This window comes from Oryx dammah, unplaced genomic scaffold (assembly GCF_014754425.2).
Source record: "Oryx dammah isolate SB20612 unplaced genomic scaffold, SCBI_Odam_1.1 HiC_scaffold_4, whole genome shotgun sequence".
NCBI classification, from domain to species: domain Eukaryota; kingdom Metazoa; phylum Chordata; class Mammalia; order Artiodactyla; family Bovidae; genus Oryx; species Oryx dammah.
This window is the reverse complement of record NW_024070188.1, coordinates 58,054,701-58,081,566: the sequence shown is the minus strand read 5'-3', so window position 1 is coordinate 58,081,566 and position 26,866 is coordinate 58,054,701. Positions and strand designations below refer to the sequence as shown.

Sequence of the window (26,866 nt, the reverse complement as noted above, 5' to 3'; positions counted from 1 at the left end):
CTTAGCTCCCTAAGGACAGAGGCTCCCTAAGGAGAGGTTCTTGATTTCTCTTCTGGCCAAATACCAGGGACTAGCTCCTGGAGGATCAGTGCTTTGGGCACTAAGGTTGCAACAATGAGCAAACCAGACACAAAATCTTGTTTTTATGGAGTGCACGCACATTCAGAGTCTTTAATAAGTAAGTCAGAGTGTTGATCTGGGTGAATTTTGCCCCCAATATCACCCTGTACTGCATTCTCCTAGTAGTAAATATTTTAAAAGTTTTTTTCATCTTCTGAAAATAAACACAATGTAGATTCTTCAACAGAAGAGAAAAAAATTATTATTTGGTTTTTGTAATTTTTAAAACTGAAATTTATTGTATCATTGTTTTCACATGAGAGTTAATTTCGTTAACTAATTTCTTTCTATTAATAAAAGGGTACAATTGTGTTATATTTGAATTCTTCTTTTGAAATTTGTCATTACACTTTATCAATAGTACATGTTGTACAGTCCTTGTAATACTTTTTGATTGTATTCATGGAACTGAAATTTTTTTTCCTCCAAAATGATGAGACATAATATTCATGAGATTATAAAATAAGAGCTGGCAGTCACATGTTACATAAATGTTCCTTCCTCTATAAATACTACATGAATGTTACTTTCACTTGCAGAACTCAGGATACCTTGGTCATGATCACTTCCTCTTTACAAACCTCCGTGGCAGTTTTTGCCCTAATAATTCTACATGTCAGTGCTCTGGATACTTTTAAAGCTGCAGTGTATGAACATGCTGTCATACTGCCAAATGACACAAAAACACCTGTTTCTCCGGATGAGGCTTTGTTCCTCATGAACAAGAACATAGATATCCTGGAGAAGGCAATTAAGCAGGCAGCTGAGCAGGTATTCTTTTATTTCTGCTAATCATAATTCATAAGACAGGCATGAGAGCTGATGAAGACTGGAGTGTTGAGTTGTCTACATACATAGCGAAATAATTTTGATTTAACTTGTTTTGAGCAGGGTGCTCAGATCATTGTGACCCCGGAAGATGCACTTTATGGATGGAAATTTACCAGGGAAACCATTTTCCCTTATCTGGAGAATATCCCAGATCCTCAGGTGAACTGGATTCCATGTCAAGACCCCCACAGGTATTTGAAGTATCCTATTTTTTAAAAAATATTTGCTTATTTATTTAGGCTATGCTGGGTCTTTGTTGCGGTATTCAGACTTCTCCAGTTGTGATGCCTGGGCTTCATTGCCCCACAGCATGCGGAGTCTTAGTTCCTTAGACCCCCAACCAGTGATAGAACCTGCATCCCCTACATTGGAAGGCGAATTCTTAATCACTGGACCACGAGGGAAGTCCCAGTCATAGTTGTTTGTACAAAGTACTGTGATTCTCTAAAATGTATATGCTTACTACAGAAAATAATAAATCTTAACTGTTCATGTATGTGGTATAAGTTTTATATATATATATATATTTGTTTGATTTTTAAAAATTGTACTTAGATACCATTTAACAATTATTTATAATCTAATATGCTTATTAAATTTGGAGAAATATATAAATATTTATCATTAGGATTAGAAACTAAGGGGAAGGCAATCTCATGAATATAAATAGTAAATTAATTTCTGAAGTGGACAGTGGGTTGTGTTCGGAAAATATTCCAAGGTCTCTTGTTGGGGTCCTTTAACAGACCGGAACCTGGTGGTCTGGAGTTAACGATAAGAAAGTGAAAGAGAGAAAGAGGCTGATATCCCCTGGTTTATGCAGAGAACCAATAAAGCCCTTGACACAGGGTTTGCATTGCTCCCAAAGGCGCCGGGCACACTCTTGAGGGGGTGAAGTCACAGGGTGCCTTCTCGAGAGGGTCTTAGAAGCCTGGGCAGGAGAGTGAGCATGATGGGTTTCTACACTCCAGAGAATTAGCCAGGGAGAGAGAGAGAGAGAGGGAGAGAAACAAAAATGACACGAGGACCTAAGCTCTGATGGAGCAAAGGTGCTTTAATAATTTTTCTGTGAGTATATATAGGCTGGGGTACAAGAGTTTCTTTCGACTATGATAAAGATCAGAAAACCAAATGTACAGTAATCATTACCAAGGGAACAAGGGGTTAATAATGCCCACAAGGTCAGGAGACAATCCACATCTCAAAAAACGGGATCGAGACTAAGCAATTTTGTCGTAAAGAGAATGTTTACTAAAGGAGCTTCAAGCCTGTCTCACACAATGACCTCAGTTCCTGGGAGCAGCCTGCTGTTCTGCTTAAAAAGAAACAAAGGGCTTGTGAGAAACAGCACATAGGAATCCTCCTGTTAAACACTCCCTGACAATTCCCCCTTATTTATTTATAATATTTGTAAAAAGAGTTATGACCATTAGAGTTTGTTTAGTTTTAACAATCTTTGCATGAAGGCAACGGTAGATGACAAATATAATTGTCAAGACAATCACCAAAATTACAGTTCCAGACCCGATGCTGTGAGTAATGCTTTGAAACCATCTGTGTGGATCATGTATGTTTTGTAAATGAAATTTGATTTGTTCCCAGTTGTAGGCACTATTATTGAAGTGAACAGGAGTAACACAAAATTGAGTAGAATGCCAATCACATTTTAGCATTACCTGTTTCTGTACATCTGTTAATTGATCTCCAACCAATTTGATGGCTGTTTTTAGTTCCTGTATTTCCTCTTGAATATCCTCATTTATCTGAGCCTGAGTGGCTCACGTAGTATGGGCATTTTAGTCCAATTTTGAATAAAATTATGTGTTTGAATTGAGGTTTGTAAAGCAACATCAGTGACAGCAGCAGTGGTGCAAATAGCTATTAATCCCAAAATGCCAAAAAAGCAGCCATCCAGTGAATCGTTTAGCTTGCTGGAGCAATTTAGTAAGTAACCGGGAAGCAAGTCCAGCCATGGGACCTTCTTCCCAGGGCTGCTGGAGATTTATTGGTAACCACAGATTATGTCGAGATCAAAGAATCAAAAGGGAATCATTTCTCAAGGAAATAGAGGAGTTAAGACAAGTATATAATTTACAATTTATGCGAGTTACAGAACATAAAGTCTTACTGAATTGTAAATTTTCCTGTAACAAAAGGAAGTGGAACACAGGTTTGTATAAAATATGATTGATTATAGTGAAAGAATAATTCCTATGGCTATGACTGGTCCCTGTGAAATGTCCAGTCCAAGTCCCAAGTTCCTCATTGCTTGCAGCAAGTTTACAGATGTCCCATTGTTCAGGCCCAATCTGTTTATCAAGGACTATTTGAGGATGAGGGGGAGCCATTCCACCGTCAAGCTGTCCAAGAAGTCCTCTGTCATGGTAATGCTCCATTGTAGTAGTAGTAACCTTCTATGCTACTTGAGTAACAGAATCACACACAGGCTGTTAATATCATCTGAGCAGTTAGATAACCACATACCATGGGGTCCCCAATAGACAACTGTATGATTAGCCGTAAACATTAATTTTCCTAATTTGACCTGACATTTGTCCCAATCAACAGGAATATATTTAAAGTTCTTATTAGTAAATCCTTTGCATAGTGTTCTTTGTACTTTCTTTAATTCTTTCCCTAAAGTTTCAGTAGTATAAACATGGTTCATGGACAAAGAAAGGGCAGTAAATAATCCAAGCAATGCATGGACATTCTTTTTTGAAGGCAGGACGAAAGCCCAAGTTTGTCGATTAACATTAATACATAATTTTGTTGGGCCCATGCATAATGGAAGGATATCATAGCCTGCTGCTGCTGCTAAGTCGCTTCAGTCGTGTCCGACTCTGTGTGACCCCAGAGATGGCAGCCCACCAGGCTCCCCCGTCCCTGGGATTCTCCAGGCAAGAACACTAGAGAAATGTTAATTAGTCTTCCTTCTTCCTCAGGATGAGAGGGCCCCTCCAACCTCCAAGGAGGGGGATATGTGTTGAGTCATTAGTGGATACGATTGGTCTTATATCTGTCCATTCAATAAAAAGGGGGGGTTAGGCATATAAGCCCAATAAGTGTGATCAATCAAGTCAGCCTGAGCAGGGTCAGCAAAAGCAAGCAAAGCAAGCATAGCAAAATATATATATATATATATATATATTTTTTTTTTTTTTTTTCCTTCAGGATTCCAAGGCATTCCCTATTGAGAAACCAGATTTTCAGCTTGATTAGTAAGGGTTTTTATCTGTCCCCAAGTAGGGAGATCATAAGGTCAATGTGACGAGTGCGGTGTTTTTTGGAAATTTTTAGAGCTGCCATGGCTTGTATTGGAATTTCTTCTTCCTGGGGCTTTTGTTGTTTCATCTCTAGTTTGAATGTTGGGGACCCCCGTAGGTTGAATCTTCCGAAGAGGAAGCCATCTGAGTTCGTTGGATCCATCTGGAGAAATAGAAGCATACCCTTTTCCCTGTAAGATCAGTTTCTTAGATTTCCATCGATTAGTTAACCCGTCTTGATACCAAATAGGCAAAGGAAGGGAGGTGTCCTTCAATGTCTCGAAATGTTTTTCTGCTTTTGTCAAAATATTTCCTTGTGGTAAGTTTAAAAAATTTAAGACAAATAAAGCTATATTAACAATAGTTATAGAAAGAAAGGAAAATGAAAATAATGAAAACATTCCTAGGAAATATTTCAGTCCAAAAGAAAAAAAAAATCATCTAGGAATCTGTTTGGGGACTGGTATTTGGCTGTGGTTTTGAATTAATGGGTTGATTCCCTCATCCACTATATATAATTAATAATGTACTGTAACTACAAAAAGGATAAATGATATTTTTGACATGGAATGGCCATGATATTCTTTAGACTCCAGAGAAAACTGATTAAAATAAAATCTGATTTGAAATTGCAAAACCAGTTCTTCTTACACATGCAGTTAGGAAAAGGTTGACTTGTTAAAATACTTTTTTGGAGTTCCAATTCTGCCTGGGAAACAAAAACAGGCCTAAGAAAAAACCTAAAGTTAACTCTTATCATGTCTTTGGGATACACAGCCCACTCTATCTAGGACTCCAAATGCTGTCACATTGGATGTAAAGCCTTGGCTATAAAATTTTGAGAAATAGTAGGACTGTTAAGCATACCTTGAGGTAATACAATCTACTGAAATCTTTTATGAGGCCCGATATGATTAGGATAAGGGAGAGAGAAAGTGAATCTCTCCCCGTCTAAAGGGTGTAAAGGTATATTGAAAAAGCAATCTTGTAAATCAGTGATAATAATGTGCCTATTACTATTTTGAGGAATAGTAATAGGTGATGGGATCCCTGGTTGTAAAGCACCCATAGGTTTCAAAGATGCATTAACTTTTCTAAGGTCTGTTAAGAGATGCCATTTGTTAGATTTCTTTTTTATAAGAATAGGAGAGTTCTAAGGAGAGTAAGATTCCTCAATATGTTTTAATTCTAATTGTGCGTCTATAAGTTCTTTGAAAGTAAAAGTGAAGTCTCTCAGTCATGTCCGACTCTTTGCGACCCCATAGCCACCAGGGAAGTCCTTAGTAGCCTGTAATTTTTCTTTCATAAGGGGCCTTTGCTCTGTCCAAATAGGCTCGTCATGGTGGCTCAGACAGTAAAGCGTTTGCCTGTAATGTGGGAGACCTGGGTTCGATTCCTGGGTGGGGAAGATCCCCTGGAGAAGGCAATGGCAATCCACTCCAGTACTCTTGCCTGGAAAATCCCATGGATGGAGAAGCCTGGTAGGGTCGGAGCAAAGAGTCGGACATGACTGAGCGACTTCACTTTTGTTTGTTAAATGAGCAGTGGCCCTTAGGAAAAATGTGGAATGTATATCTGAGTTTGCCATAGCATAAGTAAGTCCCTTCCTGTTAGATTAAGGGGTGCATCTATCACATAAGGTCTTAATGTTGCAGGCTGGCCTTTTGGTCATTCATATGGGTAGATTTGAACATTTTGATAAACTTCTTGTCCTTTGGTTTGAGAAATGTCTGCAGTTTGGCAAGAGATTTTTTATATAGGTGCCCTCTCGAGGGGGTGAAGGCACAGGGTGCCTTCTTGAGAGGGTCTTAGAAGCCCAGGCAGGAGGGTGAACACGACAGTTTTCTACACTCCAGAGAATTAGCTGGAGAGAGAGAGAGATAGAGAGAGAGGGGGGTAAACAAAAACGACATGGGGACCTAAGCTCTGATGGAGCAAATAATTTTTCTGTGAGTATATATAGGCTGGGGTACAAGAAGTTTCTTTCGACTATGATAAAGATCAGAAAACCAAACATACAGCAACTGTTACCAAGGGAACAAGATCAGGAGACAATCCATATCTCAAGAAAGGGGATCGAGACTAAGCAGTTTTGTCATAAAGAGAATGTTTACTAAAGGAGCTTCAAGCCTGTCTCACACAATGACCTCAGTTCCTGGGAGCAGCGTGCTGTTCTGCTTTAAAAAAAAAACAAAGGGCTTGTGAGAAACAGCACGTAGGAATCCTCCTGTTAAACACTCCCTGACAGTCTCTATTGATGGTACCAGACTTCAGTTTCATAGTCTCTCTGCTCTAGAATCTGTTTCCCATGCAGAAAGACCTGAATCATAAGACTTTATGCTTTGACATTTTGCAGTTTCCTAGGCTCATAAAGCTAAATTTCCTGGGAAAAATTAATTTAGAAACTTTCCAATATAAAATATTTAATATATATGTATATTAATATATAACTTCCACTATCTACTAAGGCTTGAATTATTGAGGTACAGGTTGCATACTTCTATACTTCATACTCATTCTTTCTCAACTCTCAGATCCTCTCACCATCTCTTACCCTTTTATACTTTTTTTCACTCTGGTACCTCAAATTAAGTTTATTAAACATTCCTCTGCCATGCTTTTGCTGGGGATTATGGAGACCATGCTTTTTGAGGCACTACTGATAAGGCTGAAGCTTATGTAAGGGTTATCAGAAAACGGCTTTTCTCAGCTCTAAAGAGCATAACCACACAACGAGGAGATTATTGGGTTCCATGACAGTGAGCAGCTCCACTTTCCTGTTCTTGTTCCGAGCTGATGCTTCCCATGGTGTTTATTGTGGAAGAAAAGGGGTGACAGCTGGACAGTCTTTCTGACTAGAAGTTTTGAGAAGGGGACAACCCATTTGTTTTCATCTCACAGTAGGATTGTAAGATGGATTTCTTATTAAAAAAAAACAATATATTTTGCCAATTTATGGGCTAGTCAAATATCACAGTAGCTATGAAAACTGGTGATGGTTGGCATGCTAAGTTGCCTCAGTTGTATCCAACTCTTTCTGACCCCGTGGACACTGGCCCACCTCCTCTGTCCATGGGATTCTCCAGGCAAGAATACTGGAGTGGTTTGCCATGCCCTCCTCCATGGGAATCTTCCTAATCGAACCCACGTCTCTTATGTCTCTTACATTGGCAGGCTTACTCTTTACCACTAGAGCCACATGGTGACGGTTGGAGGACAGGTCTATTCCAGGGCGAATAGAGGTATTTACCTCTATTCCTCTTTCATAGCTCTACGCTACAAAAAATAAATTTTGAAAGAAAATGGGTTTGCATTGTCATCCACTGTAGTTACATTTAATTCATTTAATGATTACTTTTTGAGCACCTGCTATGTACCAGATACTATTTTAAGAATAGGAGATATAGCACTTATTAAAGCAAAGTCTTTGCCCTCCCCATGGCTTATGAATATTCTTGCGGGGGAAGATAGATGTAAATAAACTCATTTATTATGTAGAATGTCATTTGGAGATAATAATAGGGGTGTTGATGGGAAAAAACCAAGTACAATCTAAAATTTGACAATTATGTTTTATTTGGGACTTTACCAAGGCCTTAAGCCTGGGATTCAGTTGCTCAGATACTTCTTTGGACTGTTCCAAAGAGGTAAGGGAGGAGCCAAGATATCTAGGGGTTTTTGCCACATCCCCCACCTCCAAGAAAAAACCAAACAAATAAAAGTAAACAAAGTAGTCCAACATCAAAAGATTACTGCTAATGGTTAGGACTATGATCTTCTACTTTAGGGGCTAGGTTCAATCCCTGGTCAGGGAACTAAGATCCCACAAGCCGTGCCTCACAGACAAAACAAAATTCTCCAAACAAACTAACAAAAGAGCGACTCCCAAATGTTTAGCCTAAGCAGTTGGAGACACAAACTTGCCATTTATGGATATAGGGAGTGTTAGTGAACCAGCTGGTTCCTCTTGTCCAGGCACTGGAAAGCCAATCTACTGATACAAGGTTGTGGTGAAGGAAAGCTCAACGTCAAGCCAGGAATACCAGTGGCTAATGCTCAAAAGAACCAAACTCCCGGTGGATTTTAAGGAAGGGTTTTTAAAGACAAAGTAAGGGAGAGAGTTGCAGGGTATGTGATCAGCTCATGCATAATTCTCTGATTAGCTGATGGAGAGATAATAGGGTGATGTAGGGGTTAACATCATCAATCCTCAGATTCCAGCCAGTCTGGGCGCTACCTGCTCATGGCCTTCATGCACTTAGCTTTTTCCATCTGGTGAGGATTTTTGTGTCTGCAAAACAACTAGGAATGTGTGTCAGACACTGATTTTTATGTCCTCAAGGGAAGACCATTCTGTGCTCCTGTATGGCTGATCCATTGTTTAAATTGTTACCAGTCCTCCTGGCCCAACTGCTATTTTTTTGTTACTATGTCTTTACATTCTTACAGTCATTAATTCTTGAGCTAAATTTTTATGACTCAGGGGAGGCCCAGGAGACTAAAGTTTTTCTACAGAAAAGAGGCAGGTAGAGGATATGGCAGGGTGGGGGTGGGTGAGGGAGGTCTGTCCTGGTTAGGCCCCTAGGGTCCTGGTCGGTTACAGGAGCACTGAAGGAATAGCAAGTCTGGGATGGAACTTCGGAAATCAATTTTATGCATCTGAAATTTGAGCTGTAATTTAATAGACATCCAAGTAGAGATGTACCCCTGGTGGATATATATTTGAGTCTGGCATGAAATACAAGGTCAGGGTTGGAGGTAGAAAATCAGGGAGAAAAACTTTCAAATCAGATTTATTAACATGGATAAGAGTACTTATCAATCCATTCCTTTCATTTATTCATTCACTCATTCACCCATGTAACCAGCAAATGTCTAGAGATCTACAGTAAGGAAGCAGAAATGCAGTCATGACAAAGAGTCATCTGGGGTTTGAATTTACACTGCCTGTTAAATGCAAGCTCCAGAACACTTAATTGTGCTTTAAAAATCAAAAGTGAATCTTATCAGATTCTCATTGGTGAGGTCATGAATGTACTTTGGCAGAGGCAGTTCAAATCAGGAACCATCTATAAACATCTAAGTAGATCTGGGTCCCCCATAATCTCACTTTTTTTCAAATCACATTGCTCTCAATGAAACACATGTCATAATGTAGTTTATAGGATGGATAAATAGGTAATTACTTTGAGGCATGCTTTTATAGATTTCCTCTTATTTGCTTTCTACAAATTAAGTCCATATTCAAACCTATTAAGCTTTAGGAAATAAAACAAAATATCTATCATCTATAAAATAATAGTAGTTGCATTTTTAATTTATGATTATATTGATAATCATACTTAGTTTAAAAAAGATATCCTGACATGGCACTTACTCTATTCCTTTTACATTTAGTGTGACTATTCTCAAGTAATATTAATAACTTATCAGTAAAGCTATGCTGGGCTTCCCAGGTGGAGCTAGTGGTAAAAAATCTGCTGGCCAATGCAGGAGACGTAAAAGATGTGGGTTCGATCCCTGAACTGGGAAGATCCCTGGAGGAGGAAATGACTCCCCACTCCAGCATTCTTGCCTGAAGAGCCGCATAGATAGAGAAGCCTGTCAGGCTACAGTCTATGAGGTGACTAAGAGTCAGACACAACTGACCATCTGAGCACACACAAAGGTATGCCAACTCCACACTGGTCAGTAATGTTAAAGAGCAAAAATCTTGGTCCTCAGAGGAGGAAGAACTGTCTCAAAGAATGATCTGTTCACAGATGTAACCACAGGTCTGCATACTCTTTATTCTGGGTAAAACAAGAGACCTGCCAAGTACATTTTTTATGTCCTTAATCATGTATAAACTTTGAAAAAAAAAGTATTTCTACAGTAAGAACAAAAACATTAGTTTCATCGTATAAAGTTATTCTTTCACTGTAAAGACACAGCAGTCAGATTTTTCAATAAGCCATGCAAACATTCCTTTTTACACTCATTTCAAACCCAAAGATAAGAATTATAGACTATTTTGCATAACTGCTACATAAGGCCACAGAGTCACAGCTAGAAAGAAAGGCACAAATGGAAAAATCATGTCCCTTCTTTTTTATTCTGCTGTTTGTCACTTCATTGTCTTGGAATCTCCAGAGTCCAAAGGTCATAGCCCTCAGAGCTGGCCTTGGTGCAGTGGCTCACACTGCTACCATTTCCAGGGGGTTCCAGTGGCATTCCACCACCCAGATAGTAAATTTAGCTTTGGATTGCACCACTAACAAACTGAGACACCCTCGCCTCCACGACCCAGGAGAGCTCATTTGGCTATTTCCAAACTACCAAGAACCAAACTCCCCAATACATCTTAAATTCAAGACTTTAGGAACTGGATTATTGTTGGAAACAACAAAAGAATAAAGTTTTCTTAGAAAAAGAAGAGAAACTTACCTCTAATAGAGAGACAATATTTATCACCAAGATGGGTTCACCTATGGAATGAGTTAGAAGAGAAGAAATCTCATGCTTGAGCCACAGGAAACTTCAATGTTTAGACTCAGGGAAGAAGAGGAGGAACCAGAAAAGGAGATGGAGAAAAGCACCCAGTGAGTAGGAGAATGAGAGAGTGGGGTCCAATAAGTGGGGTGAAGTGTTTCCAGGAGGAGAGTGTAACTCCGTCAGCTGATGCAGAAGTAGTACAAGATAAGGTAAGATGTGGCTGTCATCGCTTGCATTAGTAGGGGTTGTCAGGTGGGATGATAGCAATGAAGCCTGATCTGAGCGCTTCCAAAAGGAATGGGAGAAGATGGGCTGATCCAGGAAGAGGGCCAGCTCTTTCAGGGAGTTTTGTTGTAAGAGGGACCTAAGAACCTGGGGACCTAAGAAAAAAATAAATTAGAAGGGCATGTGGGGGTCAAGAGAGGTTTTTATTTTGTTTATTTTCCACAGATGAGAGGTACTAGTGTATATGTGTGTGTTGATGGAGTGATCTCTTGAAGAGATGAAAACTGTTGCTACAGGAGAGTGAACTGCTGGAGTAATAGATAAAATTTGGAAAAAAATTCATCAAGTTTAATTTGTGACTTCTAAATATGATCTCTATCATGTCACATAATTAGTATTTTTTGTGTGTATGTGAGAAAATTCAGACTTAGTTTCGTAGCAACTTTAAAGTTTATCATACATGCATATATATGAATATAAGCACTATGTTATGCATTCAATCTCTGAGATTTATCTATTTATTAGTAACAAGTTTGTACCCTTAAACTATATGTCCCTAATTTCCCACAATCTAACCTCCTATATCCACCATTCTATTTTCTGTATCTGCAAGTTTGACTTTGAAAAGTTCCATGTATAAGTTATATCATACAGTATTGGCTTTTCTCTCTTTGACACTGAAATGTCTTAATTAAAATTTGATTTAGATTTGGTCATACACCAGTACAAGCAAGACTCAGCTGCCTGGCCAAGAACAACTCTATCTATGTCGTGGCAAATATGGGTGACAAAAAGCCATGTAGTTCCCGTAATACCACGTGTCCTTCTAATGGCCATTATCAGTACAACACCAACGTGGTATATGATACAAAGGGAAAGCTGGTGGCGCGTTACCATAAGGTAAGAGGGGGTGAGTGTGTAAAATGGAACCTCCTTTGAGAAGGGTATATTCTATGTTTAGGAGATAGAGCTTCATTTCCTTATAATACAATGTTTTATTGTTGTTCAGTTGCTAAGTCATGTCCGATTCTTTGCAACTCCACAGACTGCAGCTTGCCAGGCTTCTCTGTCCTTCACTATCACTTGAAATTTGCTCAAATTCATGTCCATTGAGTCGGTGGTGCTATCTAACCATCTCATCATCTGCCACCCTCTTCTCCTTTTGCTTTCAATCTTTTCCAGCATCAGGCCCTTTCCCAATGATTCGTCTCTTTACATCACATGGCAAAGTATTGGAGCTTCAGTTTCAACATCAGTCCTTCCAATGAGTATTTAGGGTTGATTTCCTTTAGAATGGACTGGTTGGATCTCCTTGCAGCCCAAGGGACTCTCAAAGTCTTCTCCAGCACCACAGTTCAAAACCATCAATTCTTTGGCTCTCAGCCTTCTTTATGGTCCAACTCTCCCATCCATACATGACTACTGGAAAAACCACAGCTTTGACTAGATGGGCCTTTGTCAGCAAAGTAATGTCTCTGCTTTTTAATACACAGTCTAGGTTTGTCATCTAGGTTTGTCAATATGATGTTACCAATATTTTTTAAAAGAGAGCAATAAAAAAAAATGACACTTTAGAAATGTCAATTAAATTGTAGACTGAGATCTGTAAGAAAGGTTTTGTAAGTCCAGAATCAAGATAAAGTTTTTGCATATATAAAACAAATAATTTTAATATTGATACAAAGGATACTGAGATGACTGTCATCTGGATACGAGTCAGTTCAGTTCAGTCCCTCAGTCATGTCCAACTCTGCAACCCCATGGACTGCAGCAGCCAGGCCTGCCTGTCCATCACCAACTCCGGAGTTTACTCAAACTCATGTCCATTGAGTCGGTGATGCCATCCAACCATCTCATCCTCTGTCATCCCCTTCTTCTCATGCCTTCAATCTTTCCCAGCATCAGGGTCTTTTCCAATGAGTCAGTTCTTCGCATCAGGTGGCCAAGTATTAGAGTTTCAGCTTCATCAGTCCTTCCAATGAATAGTCAAGACTGATTTCCTTTAGGATGGACTGGTTGGATCTCCTTGCAGTCCAAGGGACTCTTGAGAGTCTTCTCCAACACCACAATTCAAAACCATCAACTCTTTGGCACTCATCTTTCTTGATAGTCCAACTCTCACATCCATACATGACTACTGGAAGAACCATAGCCTTGACTAGATGGACATTTGTTGGCAAAGTAATTTCTCTGCTTTTTAATATGCTATCTAGGTTGGTCATAACTTTTCTTCCAAGGAGCAAGCGTCTTTTAATTTCATGGCTGCAGTCCCCATCTGCAGTGATTTTGGAGCCCCCCAAAATAAAGTCAACCACTGTTTCCCCATCTATTTGCCATGAAGCGATGGGGACCAGATGCCAAGATCTTAAATTTCTGAATGTTGAGCTTTAAGCCAAGTTTTTCACTTTTCTCTTTCACTTTAATCAAGAGGCTCTTTAGTTCTTCGCTTTCTGCCATAAGGGTGATGTCATCTGCATATCTGAAGTTATTGACATTTCTCCTGGCAATCTTGATTCCAACTTGTGCTTCATCCAGCCCAGTGTTTCTCATGATGTACTCTGCAGAGAAGTTAAATAAGCAGGGTGACAATATACAGCCTTGACGTACACCTTTTCCTATTTGGAACCAATCTGTTGTTCCATGTCCAGTTCTAACTGTTTCTTCCTGACCTGGATACCATTTAACACTAAAATGATAAAAGATGTTTTCATATTGTATGAGTTAGTTTCACAGAAGCTAATTTCTTCGCTTTCTATCAAGTTACAATAATGATCTTTATTTTTTAGATTCTGTACCAGTTGATTTAATTATCCTTTTATTGATTTAACGTCAAATTATACAATTTTTACTTTGAAATCTGGGTAAAATAACCTAAAGTCATAATTTTGTACCAAATTGGGCAAAGAGAGAGACTGACCTTTTACATGAATATGAGGTATGCAGGTCAGTGTGAATGTCCCTTTTCTTGTCCCATATTCTTTTTTCTAATCATCTTATATTGGAACCTCAGAATCTTCTGAGTGGAGAAATTATCTCCTGGAAGTCCTAAGTAAAAAATAAATTTAGTCAAGAAGAAAGATATAGCATCAGTGATTTTCAAATGTTTTTGATCACATACCTCTATGGAAAAATATTTCACACAAGTCCTTAAAAATATGTTTATATTTATTTATGCATTTATTTTTGTGTTTATAAATAAGACCCAAAACTTTCAAAGAGTTTTCTATGTAATCTTGTGGGTCTGACAACTTGTTTTCAAATGTAATTAAACTTTTATGTTTTTGCAAATGTGTCTCAAGTTGGGAATAGGAATGTCATTTTCGTTATTTTGGAGACTGTGTTTGCATTGTTAGTATCATTTTACAGGCTATTTTTGCAGCTACTCTTCTATTCTGTAAATGTTGACCAAATTAAACTGATAACATAGTTGATCAATCCACTTAACCAGACCCAGTAAATGGCAAGATGGCACAGTGTACAGGATGTGGGCAGCTAGTGAGGACCTGAGTCATCCTAAAGTGAGAAGCTCTCACTCTCCCATCAGGGTACCTCAGAACAGTTCATGACCCATATCCTCTGACATATGGATCTGATAAGAGAACTTTTGTCAATTGATTCTTAAAATGCTAGTAAATTTCAATTAAAAATTTTTAGATAGAAAATAAACTTTGAGAGGAGTTTTAATAGTCTTGCTTCCAACTCTAAGCTTTTCCTGTTTTGCAAATGATTTTATTGAGTTATTGACCCTGATTATCAAATTAGGCTAGGTTTGTTTCTCAAGCTTACTTGGAAGAAATCAGAATGAAATAAAACATTTATGTTTAAACAACAATTTTCAAAACTGGTTAACAGTCCATGAGATTACTTTGGAAGGGACATGGTAAAGAGGGATGGGGCCTCCCTCACCTGCTTAACAGATATTTATTGTGTATCTATTATATTTCTGCTTCTCTGGTGACTCAGTGGTAAAGAATCCACCTGCCAATGTAGGAGACTCGGGTTCAATCCCTGGGTCAGGAAGATCCCCTGGAGAAGGAAATGACAACCAACTCCAGTATTCTTTTCTACGAAATCCCATGGACAGAGGAGCCTGGTGGGCTACAGTCCGTGGGGTTGCAAAGAATTGGACACAACTCAGCGACTAAGCAACAACGACAATTAGAGTTTTAGGTATCAGGGAGTCAAAGAAAAGTGATGTATATCTTCAGCTTTCAAGAAGGGCATAGTGTTTGCAATTCATGGGGAGGTATTTGGCCCCTAATTGAGAGAGGGAGGGAGGTAAGGAGGAATAGTAGGGGGGAGAGAGAGAAAGAAAAGGAGAGCAAGAGAGACAGAGACAGAGACACAGACAGACAGAGAGAAACTATATTTTCCATACTTTTCTTTGAAAATTAGCTTCCAATCACAGTGGCATTCACCTTCTATAGATTTCCTACTGTTGAGCAGGTAATTACTAACTTGGAGGGTCTTTATGTGTCATCTCTTCAATAAATAAGGCTTTTCTGGTTTTATCCTGTGTGTTTATTACAGTACCACCTCTACAGTGAGCTTCAGTTTGATGTCCCCGAAAAGCCAGAGTTGGTGACTTTCAACACCGCCTTTGGAAAGTTTGGCATTTTCACGTGCTTCGATATTCTCTTCCATGATCCTGCTGTGACCCTGGTGAAAGATTTCCACGTGGACACCATATTGTTTCCCACAGCTTGGATGAACGTTTTGCCCTTTTTAACAGCTATTGAATTTCATTCGGCATGGGCAATGGGAATGAGAGTTAATCTTCTTGCAGCAAACACACATAATGTCAGCCTAAAAATGACAGGTAATCCCTGACCAGATGAGCTTTGCAGATAATATTTCTAAATGGGGAGAAACTCATGCTTTGGATATGACCTGTTGTAATTTTTTTAGTCTTTTGTTGGGACTTCTCACTAAGCTTGTATCCGTTCACACACAAAAAAGAAGAAAAGAACAGCTACTGTTGGTTATAATAGCTATGTCTGTGTTAAGACTTTTGTATTATTTCATTTATCCTGACAACTCTACGTGTGGGCTGAGATTTATCAGTCTGGTTTTGTGGCTTAGAAAACTGAGACACACAAAAATGCAAGTAACCTGCTAAAGGCATCAGCTAGTAGGTAGCAAGAGCTTCCCTGGTAGCTCAGTGGTAATGTGCCTGCAATGCAGAGACCTGGGTTCGATCCCTGGGTTGGGAAGATCCCCTGGAGGAAGGCATAGCAACCCACTCCAGTACTGTTGCCTGGAGAATTCCATGGACAGAGGAGCCTGGTGGGCTACAGTCCCTGGCATCTCACAGAGTCAGACGTGACTGAAGTGACTACATAGCAGCAGCAGCAGTATGTAACAAAGTAGGAAACTAAACAAGATGGGCTCTGAAACTGGTGAAGGCAGAGGAGTGTATTACTGACATGTTGCTGTACAATAAGTTACTCAAAGAGTAAAAAGTGGAAGTGGCTTAAAACCACACACATTTGTTATCTCACAGTTTGTGTCGGTCAAGAGCTTGGGAGTAGCTTGGGTGGTCGTGGCTCAGCCACCTCTTCAGGTCACATCAAGCTTTTGCCTGGGCTAAAAGCCAGTTGCAGACTTGACTGGGGCTGGCAGGTCTGCTCTCAGGACGGCTCACGCATGTGGCTCTTGGTAGGGTTCCTCTCTTTCTCAGTGGCTGTTGGCAGGAGACTTTCGTTTCTGGCCACATGGGCCTCTCCACAGGGCTGTGTGATGTTTCCTCGTGATATAGCAGTTGACTTTCTCCAGAGCTAGGAAAGAGAGAAAGATGGAGAGAGAGGGGGGAAAGCTGCACAGCTTTTTATGACTTGTCACAAGCCGTCATTTCTACCACATTAGATTCATTAAGAGTTTGTCACTAAGTCAAGCCCACACTCAAGGTAAAACAAATTAGATCCACCATGGGAGAGAGGAATGATGAAGAATTTTTGGAAATATCTGAAAACCACCACAATGGAGAAAAGGAGGGACTGTTCCTTCTTCTTTTTTTTTTTTTTAATGTGATAAAACAATTGCTTTATTTATTTATTTATCTTTTAATTTTAAACTTATTTATTTTAATTGGAGGCTAATTACTCGGAACTGTTCTTTTATATTACCTTTCCTGCCTCTCAAAGGGCTAGTGGTGAAGAACCCGCCTGCTAGTGCAGTAGCACTATCCATGGGTTGGGAAGATTCCCTGGAGGGGGAAATGGCAGCCCATTGCAGTATTCTTGCCTGGAGAATCCCATGGACAGAGGAGCCTGGTGGCCTATAGCCCATAAGATCACAGAGGATGACACGACTGTAGTGACTTAGCACGCACATCTCAAACACTTCAATGATTCAGTGGTTTTAATATTTGGCTTAATTTTCTGGTATGGTAATAAATTATGTTCAAAGTTTATAGAATGAGACCACTGATCATTCAATTTAATCTCCTCCAGTGGAGAATAGGAGAAGTATTTAGGTGTTCAATGCCTTGTGCTGTCTCTTGACCAATCTTGTGACATGACCATATGCTCAGTCCTGATGGGGAAACTGGGGGTGTTGGGTTTGTTTGTTTTTTTTGTTTTGTTTTTAAAAGACTTGTCTTCCATTCACAGGCAGTGGTATCTATGCACCACACTCTCCCAAAGTCTACCATCATGATATGGAAACAGAGTCAGGAAAGATCCTCTTTGCAGAGGTGGAGTCCCATCCCCGAAGCTCCTCGACCTCCCCACCAGCCGTGAATTGGAGTGCCTATGCCACCTCCATCACACCCTTTCCAGGACCTAAAAATTTCTTCAGGGGATTTATTTCCCATGATGAGTTCAACTTCACAAAGCTCTCTGAAAGTGCAGGAAACCTTACAGTCTGTCAAAAAGAGCTCTGCTGTCATTTAAGCTACAGAATGTTAGGAAAGGAGGAGGATGAAGTGTATGTTCTAGGAGCTTTTGCAGGACTTCATGGGAGAAGGAGAAGAGAATATTGGCAGGTAATCTCAACTCAAGTGAAAACGAGTGTTTGGGTGTGAGTAAATTCCAGGGTTAACTTTTCATATTTGTCCCAGGGAATCAAGTGCTTTTTCTTGGCTTGACTCCATGCATTGCCAGCATCACACACACACGCTTTGGGATTAAACATATGTTATTTGCAGGGGAGCTAAGTATCATCTGATTGCTTGCTTTGAACACATTAAAAAAAAAATGAACCTGATTTTCTAATTGACTAGTGAACTAGCTTGCATATTTAAGTGGCTTCCTTAAGTAATTTTGCTGACATATCTAAATATAAAGTCTTATTTTAACTTTTAAAACTAACAATAAGTAGGGATATATTAACTGCTCTTGTAACCATATGTCCTAGTCATTTCCTGCCCTTCCAATGACAAATTTTTTAAGTGTAAGCTTTTTATATAGTGTTGGCTATGCATTTGTATTTTATTATTATACTCTGGACCTCATTGCTTTCTTCTAAGGAAACAGATATGGAAAAAAAAAAAGAAATGGTCAAAATTTTAATCATTCTTTTGACTTTAGTACATTTGTTGCCCAAAGAGTTCCACTTTCTTGGACCAAATGCCATCATTTGACATGCCAGATGAATGGTTTATATCTGATACCAAATTCAAGATTGTACTGCTCACTGTGGGACTGACCAAAAAATTGAGATATGAGTTGTGGCAAGGAACAGTGACCTTATTTGGAAAGCCAGCAGACTGAGGTGGTGGACTAGTGTCCCAGAGAACCATCTTTCCTGAGGTAGAAGTCAGGCTTCTTTTATACTGAAAGGGAAAAAGGTAAAGTCCTGGTTCCAGTCAGACTCTGGAAGGGAAATGTAAATTTTTTCTTCTTGTAGTCATTCATAAGTGGACCTAGTCTAGCTATTCCCTATGAACTAAACAAAGGTATTTTAGCTTATTACACGAAAGGCACGATTCTCAGAGACAGTTCATTATGTTAATTTAAGCTTATAGACAACCTCCATTTAGGCTTCCAGGTGACATGGTGGTAAAGTATCCACCTGCCAATGTAGGAGATGTCAGAGACTTAGGAAGATCCCCTGGAGGAGGAATTGGCAACCCACTCCAGTAATCTTGCCTGGAAAATTCCATGGACAGAGAAGCCTGGCAGGCTACAGTCCAAGGAGTTGCAAAGAGTTGGACATGACTAAGCAACTGAGCTTACCAATCTCCATTTAGTGATTAACTTGTAGCAAAAACAGTAGAATACAAAGGTTAAAGTAAAAGAACCAGATCCAATATGGAGTCGGATTTGTTCTTTCCTATTATGAAAACTGGCTTCTTTCTTTCAATCCACTGGTTGCCCAGGACGTGTGGGTTGGCTCTTAATCATTTGCCAGTTCCAATAAATCAAGTAATTGTATGATCCAAATCCCTTTAGCAAATGGAGAAAATATTTTCTTTGCTATAAACTGAGTCAACAGTTCTAGTACAAGTAACTTAGATGCAAGGTGTTGGATTTTATCTGCATCTCTCCTGCACAGGTATGCACAATGCTGAAATGCAGATCTACTAATTTGACAACTTGTGGACAGTCAGTAGAAACTGCCCTGACAAGATTTGAAATGTTCTCTCTAAGCGGCACATTTGGAACAGAGTATGTTTTTCCTGAAGTGCTACTTACTAAAATCAAGCTGGCACCTGAAAAATTTGAGGTAAGAGCAGTTTAAGAGTTTGTTCATTTTATCTGTTTTCTGAAGTCAAACAAAACAGGCCAAGAAAACAGTTTCTGTTAACTTTTGCTGTGTAACAAATTTCCTCAGAATTTCATGGCTTTACACAATAACCATTTCTTCAGCCCTGATATTGTGGTTGGTGCTGTGAACTGGATGTAACTAAGCTGTTCTTCTGGACTAGAAGGGGCTCAGTTGATCTTGGCTGGGCTCATTCATGCATCTGCTGCTAACAAGTGAGTTGGCTGGGGTTGGTTGGTTTGTGATGGCCATGTCTTGAACAGCTGGAATGACTGGAGGCACGTTCTGTGGTCCCTTATCTTCCAGAAAGCCTGAGCTTGTTCACATGTTAAATGAAAGAGTCCAAGAGCGTAAATAGAGAAAGACACAATAGGCAAGTTCTAGTCTCTGCTTGGACCATGTTTGCAAATATTTCATCTACCATAAGCAAGTCACATGACCAATGTAGATTCAAAGGGTGAAGAAATAAACGATGCAGAACTCTCAATGGGAAGAGTGTGAAATCATATTGCAAAGGGTATGGATAAAGGGCGGGGGGGTGGTGGTGTTGTGACCGTATTTGTAACTTACAGCAACTAATTCTTATGTGATGACACTGAATAACACAATAAGATACCTAAGGCCTATGAGTCTGAGGGACCATTCATTGCAGAATATTCACTTACAGAGTTTTAATTTCTTTTTCTCTAACATGTGAAGACAAACAGAAAATCAAATATTTATTTCATAAACCACAGTGGTCATAGCTAGTTCATCCACAAATTAAGCTGGTCTCAAATTAAAATTAAGATTCTGCAGGTTTATATCTGCTACGTAGTACATGGTGCATATACACACATGTACATACACACACTCCTCAAGTTTGGAATTTAATGTCTTCATTGAACTGTCACAAATGGTGACAGAGTTCTAGAGACTAGAACGGAATCACTGCATTTTTTGTTTTTACCAAAGAAAAATAGGATCTAAGCTAATTAGTCCAAAGCATCAAGCAAGGGGATCTTTAAAATTGCAGACTGCTTATGATAATATATCTGTTCTGCTTGTATTATCAGATTGGAACATGTCGTATTTGTAAAAATGTTTAATTCTGTGACACCAACAATTTAACATATAGTGCAGCCTTAAGGCTGGGAAACGCAGAGAACTGGAATCCTTGGCTGCCATAGAACCCAGTAAGGCAGAGAATCTCAGGAGAACATTGAGGCTGGAATAAAAACTTTGGTGCCAACTACAGAAAACCATGATCAGATCTGAAGTAAGAGATCTGGAACTGAAATCCAATAGTTAAAAGTTGATAGCCTGGCACAAACATGTGTCGATAGGTTGAAATTATCTTCGAATTCAAGGAAGTGAAAGAAGGGAGGGTAGGGTTCACTCAGGTAAGCTTAGGAAGACATGGGGTCTAGTGGTATGTGTGCACTGTATCTTGTAAGCCTTGCCATTCATTTTATTTGTTAATTACAGTATAATTAGTTTACCATGGTGTGTTAGTTGCTGCTGTACAATGAAGTGAATCAGCTATATGTATACATATATCCCCTCCCTCTTGGATCTCCCTTGTCACCACTCATCCCACCTAGCTAAGCCTTGCCATTTCAACTGGGCACACAATCTAACTTCCTGGGTACTATTTTGAAAAATTTTCCCCATGCCATGTACTCTTAGACTTTTATCTCTTTGAGAAATTACTCCAAAATAGGACAGAACATTTATCTCACAAAAGAATTTCATCCATGGGAGAAGGATAAAAAACTGTTGGCATTTTCTGGATCATGTTAAAGTTCCAAAGTCTGAGATGCCATGTGACTATCACTCTGAACCACATCAATATACTTGAAGAAGTGGGTGGTGCTAGTTGATGAGGATTTTAAACTTTTCATCACAAATGGTTTCAGGCAGTAGGAAACAATGCGAGAATAAAACGAAATAGTAACTGGTTGAGCACTTAACTCGATAGTATTTGTTGATCTCAACTCAAAATTCTCAGAATTAGTCATGCTACCTCCTGTCCTTGGACACTGGCCCTTTATTTTTGGATAGAAGGAGGGAAGAGAGGGAGGGATTGTATCTACCCTTTAAATTTAGCAATTACAGAGACTTCCCTGGCAGTCCAGTGGTTAAGACTTTGCATTTCCAATGAAGGGGACATGGGTTTGATCCCTGATCAGGGAAGTAAGATCTTGCATGCTGCATGGTATGGCCCAAAATGATAATAAATAAATAAATTAGGCACTTACATTATATTTATCATTTGGGCCATATCTCATCTACTCCAGCTCATTTGCAAAAAGAAGAAATGAGATATACTGTGTGTTGACTCCTCAGAGCTATAAAAGAGGCATTTGTCTGCTGGCAAGCAGGGGTTTTGGTATAACAGTTCCTTGGAGGATGTTTCCTAGTTAAGGTACTGGTTTTCATTTCACAAGTGTAGATTCTCTGTGGCATGACTTTCCCTAAAGTTCATCAGGTTCTAAGGAACAGACACTAAGTAAACACATAAGATAGACAAAAGGAAGAACCAACTAACCAAATGAACAGTAAAAAAAAAAAAATCAAGAATTTTATTTGTTAGTTATTCTTTCTCTAGAAACTTTGCAGATCATGTTAACTTGCTGATCTGTTAACTTGCTGTTTCTAGAGATATCAGTTCTAATACCATAGATGACAAGAGTTTTACAAGAGTCACACCAACCGTGTTTTCTTGAGTGTTTCCCCAGTTTCCCTGGTTATGGACTCTCCATCAACATATATTTTACACATTATCTTTGAAGATCACTTCTGCAGAGATTTCAACACATTTACTTCTTATCTTTTCCCCACCCCTAGTTCTAGCTAAGAGTATGAAGGGTTATTGACCACAACCGGGAAACATTGCTTTACTATTTGAAGTTAACTCTGGTATATTATCAGAAGTCTGGCCTCTGAAACTAATTATGTAAGTTTGTGCAAGTCAGTTAACCTCTGAATTTCCTACCTATAAAATGAGGGGAATATCTTCCTCACTGATGAGGCAATGCATGTGAAAGCACTTGTACAGTGAAGCATTGTACAAGTATCACAATGTGTTTTTAGTTAGTTACCTCAAAAGGTTTCCCTAGTTAACCGTTTATCAACAACTAGAGGACAATGTTGCCAGCATTAGGCCACATGTACTGAACATCATGTAAGTATAGGTCAATGTGCAGACAGACTGGAGGAGGAAGAGACCAGGTCCCACTGTAGATCAGTAAATCAGAGTCTCTGGGGGTGAGACCTGTATTTTTCCATCATCCCACATTTTGGTGGGTTGCTTGATTGATTTGATTTTGGTGAGTAAGAACTACCAGTGTAAGAGAATAATCAAAAAGATCAAATTATATTGAGTATATACTACTTAGGAGGTCAATTAATTATACAGTATATTTTAGGAAAATTTGTAACAGGAAACTAGCAAAAATGCTAAGTTCTAGCTAGAACCTAAGAGACAATCACTGATATGGAAAAGTTAATCCCAAGGAAGTTAACATAGACACGATTTTACTGTATTAATGAAAAGTCACATGAAAACTAAATATTTTTGTTTAACTTGTTTCAAACTTTCACCCAACTATACTTTGAAATATACCTCTGGTATTTCATTTTTGTTCCTTTAATGAACAATTTAGTAAAGAAGGAACAATTTAGAAACAATGAACACTTAGCTAACTACCAACAGGTTGTGCATTTGACAACTTGTTAGTGAGCTGTGTTTTTATGTTTATGTGTCACCACAATAATTATCTTTGAGGATATTTAGCTGTTTTCTACTTCTAGTTATGAAGCATCTAATTTCTTACCCTCTAAGTTCTTTCCCCATCCAAATTGTCCTTTCCACAACTGATAAATTGATTTTCTTTATTCTTGTTCTGTTGTCTCTATTTGTGTGTTTTTTTTTCCTATAAATTCATTTTCTTTATTCTTGTTCTGTTGTCTATTTGTGCTTCTTCTTGTTCCATTATTTTGCATACATTACTCCCTTACAGAGAAGCCTCTGTGACTTCACAATTTTTGCACATCTAATCCTTGCTTTTTCTTTTTGACCATATGGTTTAGTCTTCTCTTCACTAATCTTCAACTAGTGATGCACTATAAATTGTAACAAGCCACTCTCTAAGGGAGAAACAAAGCTTTTATTTGTGGCATTTGCCAATTATCATGGAGTAAATACTCTCACCATGATCAGTTTCAAGAAAAGCCATGCTTAACAACCAGCTGTCAAAGTTCCTGGAGATTTAACAGTCTGTTGTTGTGAGCTTATATACCACTGCACTGGTCTCGGAAACTAATTATGCAAGTTTGTGCAAGTCAATTAACCTCTGAATTTCCTACCTATAAAATGGGGAGAATATCTCACTGGTTCTAACCAAATGGGAATGAGAAAGCACACACATTGCCTAGCACACTGTGAGCCTGGGGAAGGCCACCCACCTCACCCTTCCCAGCCTCTGCCACACACATATTTGTCTTAGAATGAGCCTTTGCTGCTTGATTTCCACTTGGCACAGAGTCTTCCATAATACAACCCAATAATAATTCCATAATAATAATAATAATATAATTCCATAATTCAACCCAATAATAATTCCATAATAATAATAATATAATATAATAATATTCCATAATTCCAACTGCTCCTCCTTGTAGCAGGTTGTTTCCCACTCTGGGAAGCTGACCATTTCAGCTATTCGTTTTCAGACTTCCTAAGCACATACCTGTTTCTCTTGCCGAGATACTAATATACTGTTTTCTCTCTTTATATTTGGAATCTGCTCAGTTTTACCATTAAATTTTAAGCTTCTTGAGGGAAGAGTGCTATTTGTACTCTTCTGGCTCCTGGTTATCCTGCATATAATTGGACTCAATAAATTTTTGCTACTGATGATTTCTGACTTTCTGTTAAAGGTTACATTTGATTGTGTAAACTCAATTATTGAACCTCATAGAAAGGCTCTAGTCCTCCTTACATATAAAATAGCTGTCCCCTACCCTTCCAACCTGCTCCCCAAGCCCTGGCCCCAGGGCCCTTTCCTAGTAACCTACTTGATCAACTGTGATATCTAGGATGGTTTCAAAATCATGAGTCTGCTTGTAATGTATATTTTAATTAAGTTGGCTATACTCTTCCCACTTTTCCTTTAGGTACTAAAAGATGGGTGTTTGGTAAACAAGAATGGATCATCTGAGCCTGTCCTAACAGTGTCGCTCTTTGGGAGATGGTACGCCAAGGACGTACATTCCATCTCAGGCGGGACCAGCAACTCAGCAACAACGTACCTGATGATATCCACATTATTAATGATCATAATCTTGCAGTATACTGTGATGGTGTAGAACATCACTTTATCATATTCACTGATTCATCTCAGATTTACTAAGAAATATTGAATGACTAGCTCACTAGTATAGACCAATGATTTCCAAATATTTTTTCCTCATCAAGGATTATTTTTAAGGGCTACAGTAATTTTGCCTCTTTTTTTGGCTATGCTGAAATGTCACAGTATGGTATAATGGTATGATCGATGTTTGGGCCGGATAGATGAGGATCAAATCCTGGCTCCAGCGTTGTTTGCATTATAACTTTGTGTCTACTTGAGTGTGTGTTAGCAGGAGCAGAAGAGATTCAGGGACATTTTAAATGTAATGATGGCCTTGGAAGAAAGCAGTAATGATGGGAATGAGGGGAACTGAGAGATTTATGACTGAATTCCATTTGACATTAAAGACAATTTGAATTTATTCAGTTTTCTGTGCTAATGATTGTGGGGGGGATTTGCTTTCTAATCAGATGGAAATAAACTCATTGGAATTCCACTGGAAACATAAACTCCAATGTTTAAGTTTATCTTAACAAAAAAGTTGTTTTGAGACATTCTAGACAAACTAATACCTAGTCCAGTTTCTTGGGTAGTCATAGCTCCAAACAGTCCTACTTAACGGTTGTGGCATAATTTAACAGTCACAAATACCATAACACAAAGACCATGACTGTTAATAGTAACACTATTTTCAACATTGAGTAGTTTGTTTTTAGTGATGGGGAATGTACATGTATGTAAATATTCCAAAATCATCAAAACTGTATGCTCTTTTATCTCTTCATAAAATATAGAACATTTCAGATTTGTCAGTCTTGCTTGAGGAAGTTAGACATTATGCAATGGTTTTGTGGTGTGTTTTATGATGCATGCACAATCATATTTCACTTTCAGAAGTTGCAGTGTTGACTGGTAGTCAGCCTCTGAAGTTAAACTCACTGGTTTGAGAAAGATATAAACAAGGATTTCCTCACAGATTCAAGGGACAGTTCTTCCCCGATTCACATTTAGCGCTGTCAGCTATACTAGAACTCATTAAAAGCGAAAGCAAAAATGAAAAACAAATAGCCCCAGTCCCAAGGAAAACTAAGAGTGCTTAACTGTAAAACTGTTTGCATTACAATGTTTTAATCCATATCTCATCAGTGGTTTTCACATGCACATTTTATTTACCAAACAACTCAAGTATAGTTTAATTTGGCCTTGATTCAGGGAAATGCACCCGAAGGAGTAGCTCTTTAGAAAGAGCTAGTTTCTGAATAAAATGTATATGTGAAAAAGTAAAATGTGCATGTGAAAAAAAAATTAAATTACTAAGAACAGAAAGAATGGATGCCCAAAATGGATGTCTGTCTGTATTTGGGACATGATGGTTCTGTAGATCCTACTGTAGAAGATATAAATCTTTCATTGGCCAGACCATACTCCCAATATGACCGTATATGAATTCAGATTTACGTGTCTTAGGGATGTATAGAACATATCGGTGAATTAGTGAGAGCACTGTCACTTGGACATGATGTAAAAGAAATTGCTTATAATTTACTCTTGCTGGAAGACATCTAGTATAAATATGCTTTTGACCCATGAAAATAAAAATAGGAAGTGTGTAGTTGGAGAGTAGACGTGTGCCTTACTAGTCAGTCATAACTCCTGCCTCATGGCTAGGAACTTATTCATAAATTAAATATCTTATTAATGTAAAAGAATTCCAAATATACTAGAAAAAATAATAAAGGGATAGTACAAGACATTAAGTGAAAGAATATGTACCGTCTGCCCAGTTTATGGAATGTTACAGAGTGGATACTTTTTGTATTTCCTTTCCAAATGCATTCTTCTCCTTTTGTTGTCTGTTTTTATTAAAGGAAGTCATTATCCTAAGATTATTTTTGATCGTTCTTG

General features: G+C 38.6%; 1 protein-coding gene across 1 annotated transcript; it reads left to right on the top strand.

Moving 5' to 3' along the window:
- Positions 1-661: 661 nt before the first annotated feature.
- VNN2 (vanin 2) lies at positions 662-25,382 on the top strand. Its single transcript, XM_040239253.1, has 7 exons — positions 662-891; positions 1,012-1,142; positions 11,624-11,816; positions 15,447-15,735; positions 17,528-17,901; positions 19,413-19,583; positions 24,783-25,382. The coding sequence occupies exons 1-7, from the start codon at positions 679-681 to the stop codon at positions 24,972-24,974; spliced, it is 1,563 nt and encodes a 520-aa protein (XP_040095187.1). The 5' UTR covers positions 662-678; the 3' UTR covers positions 24,975-25,382.
- Positions 25,383-26,866: the final 1,484 nt, after the last annotated feature.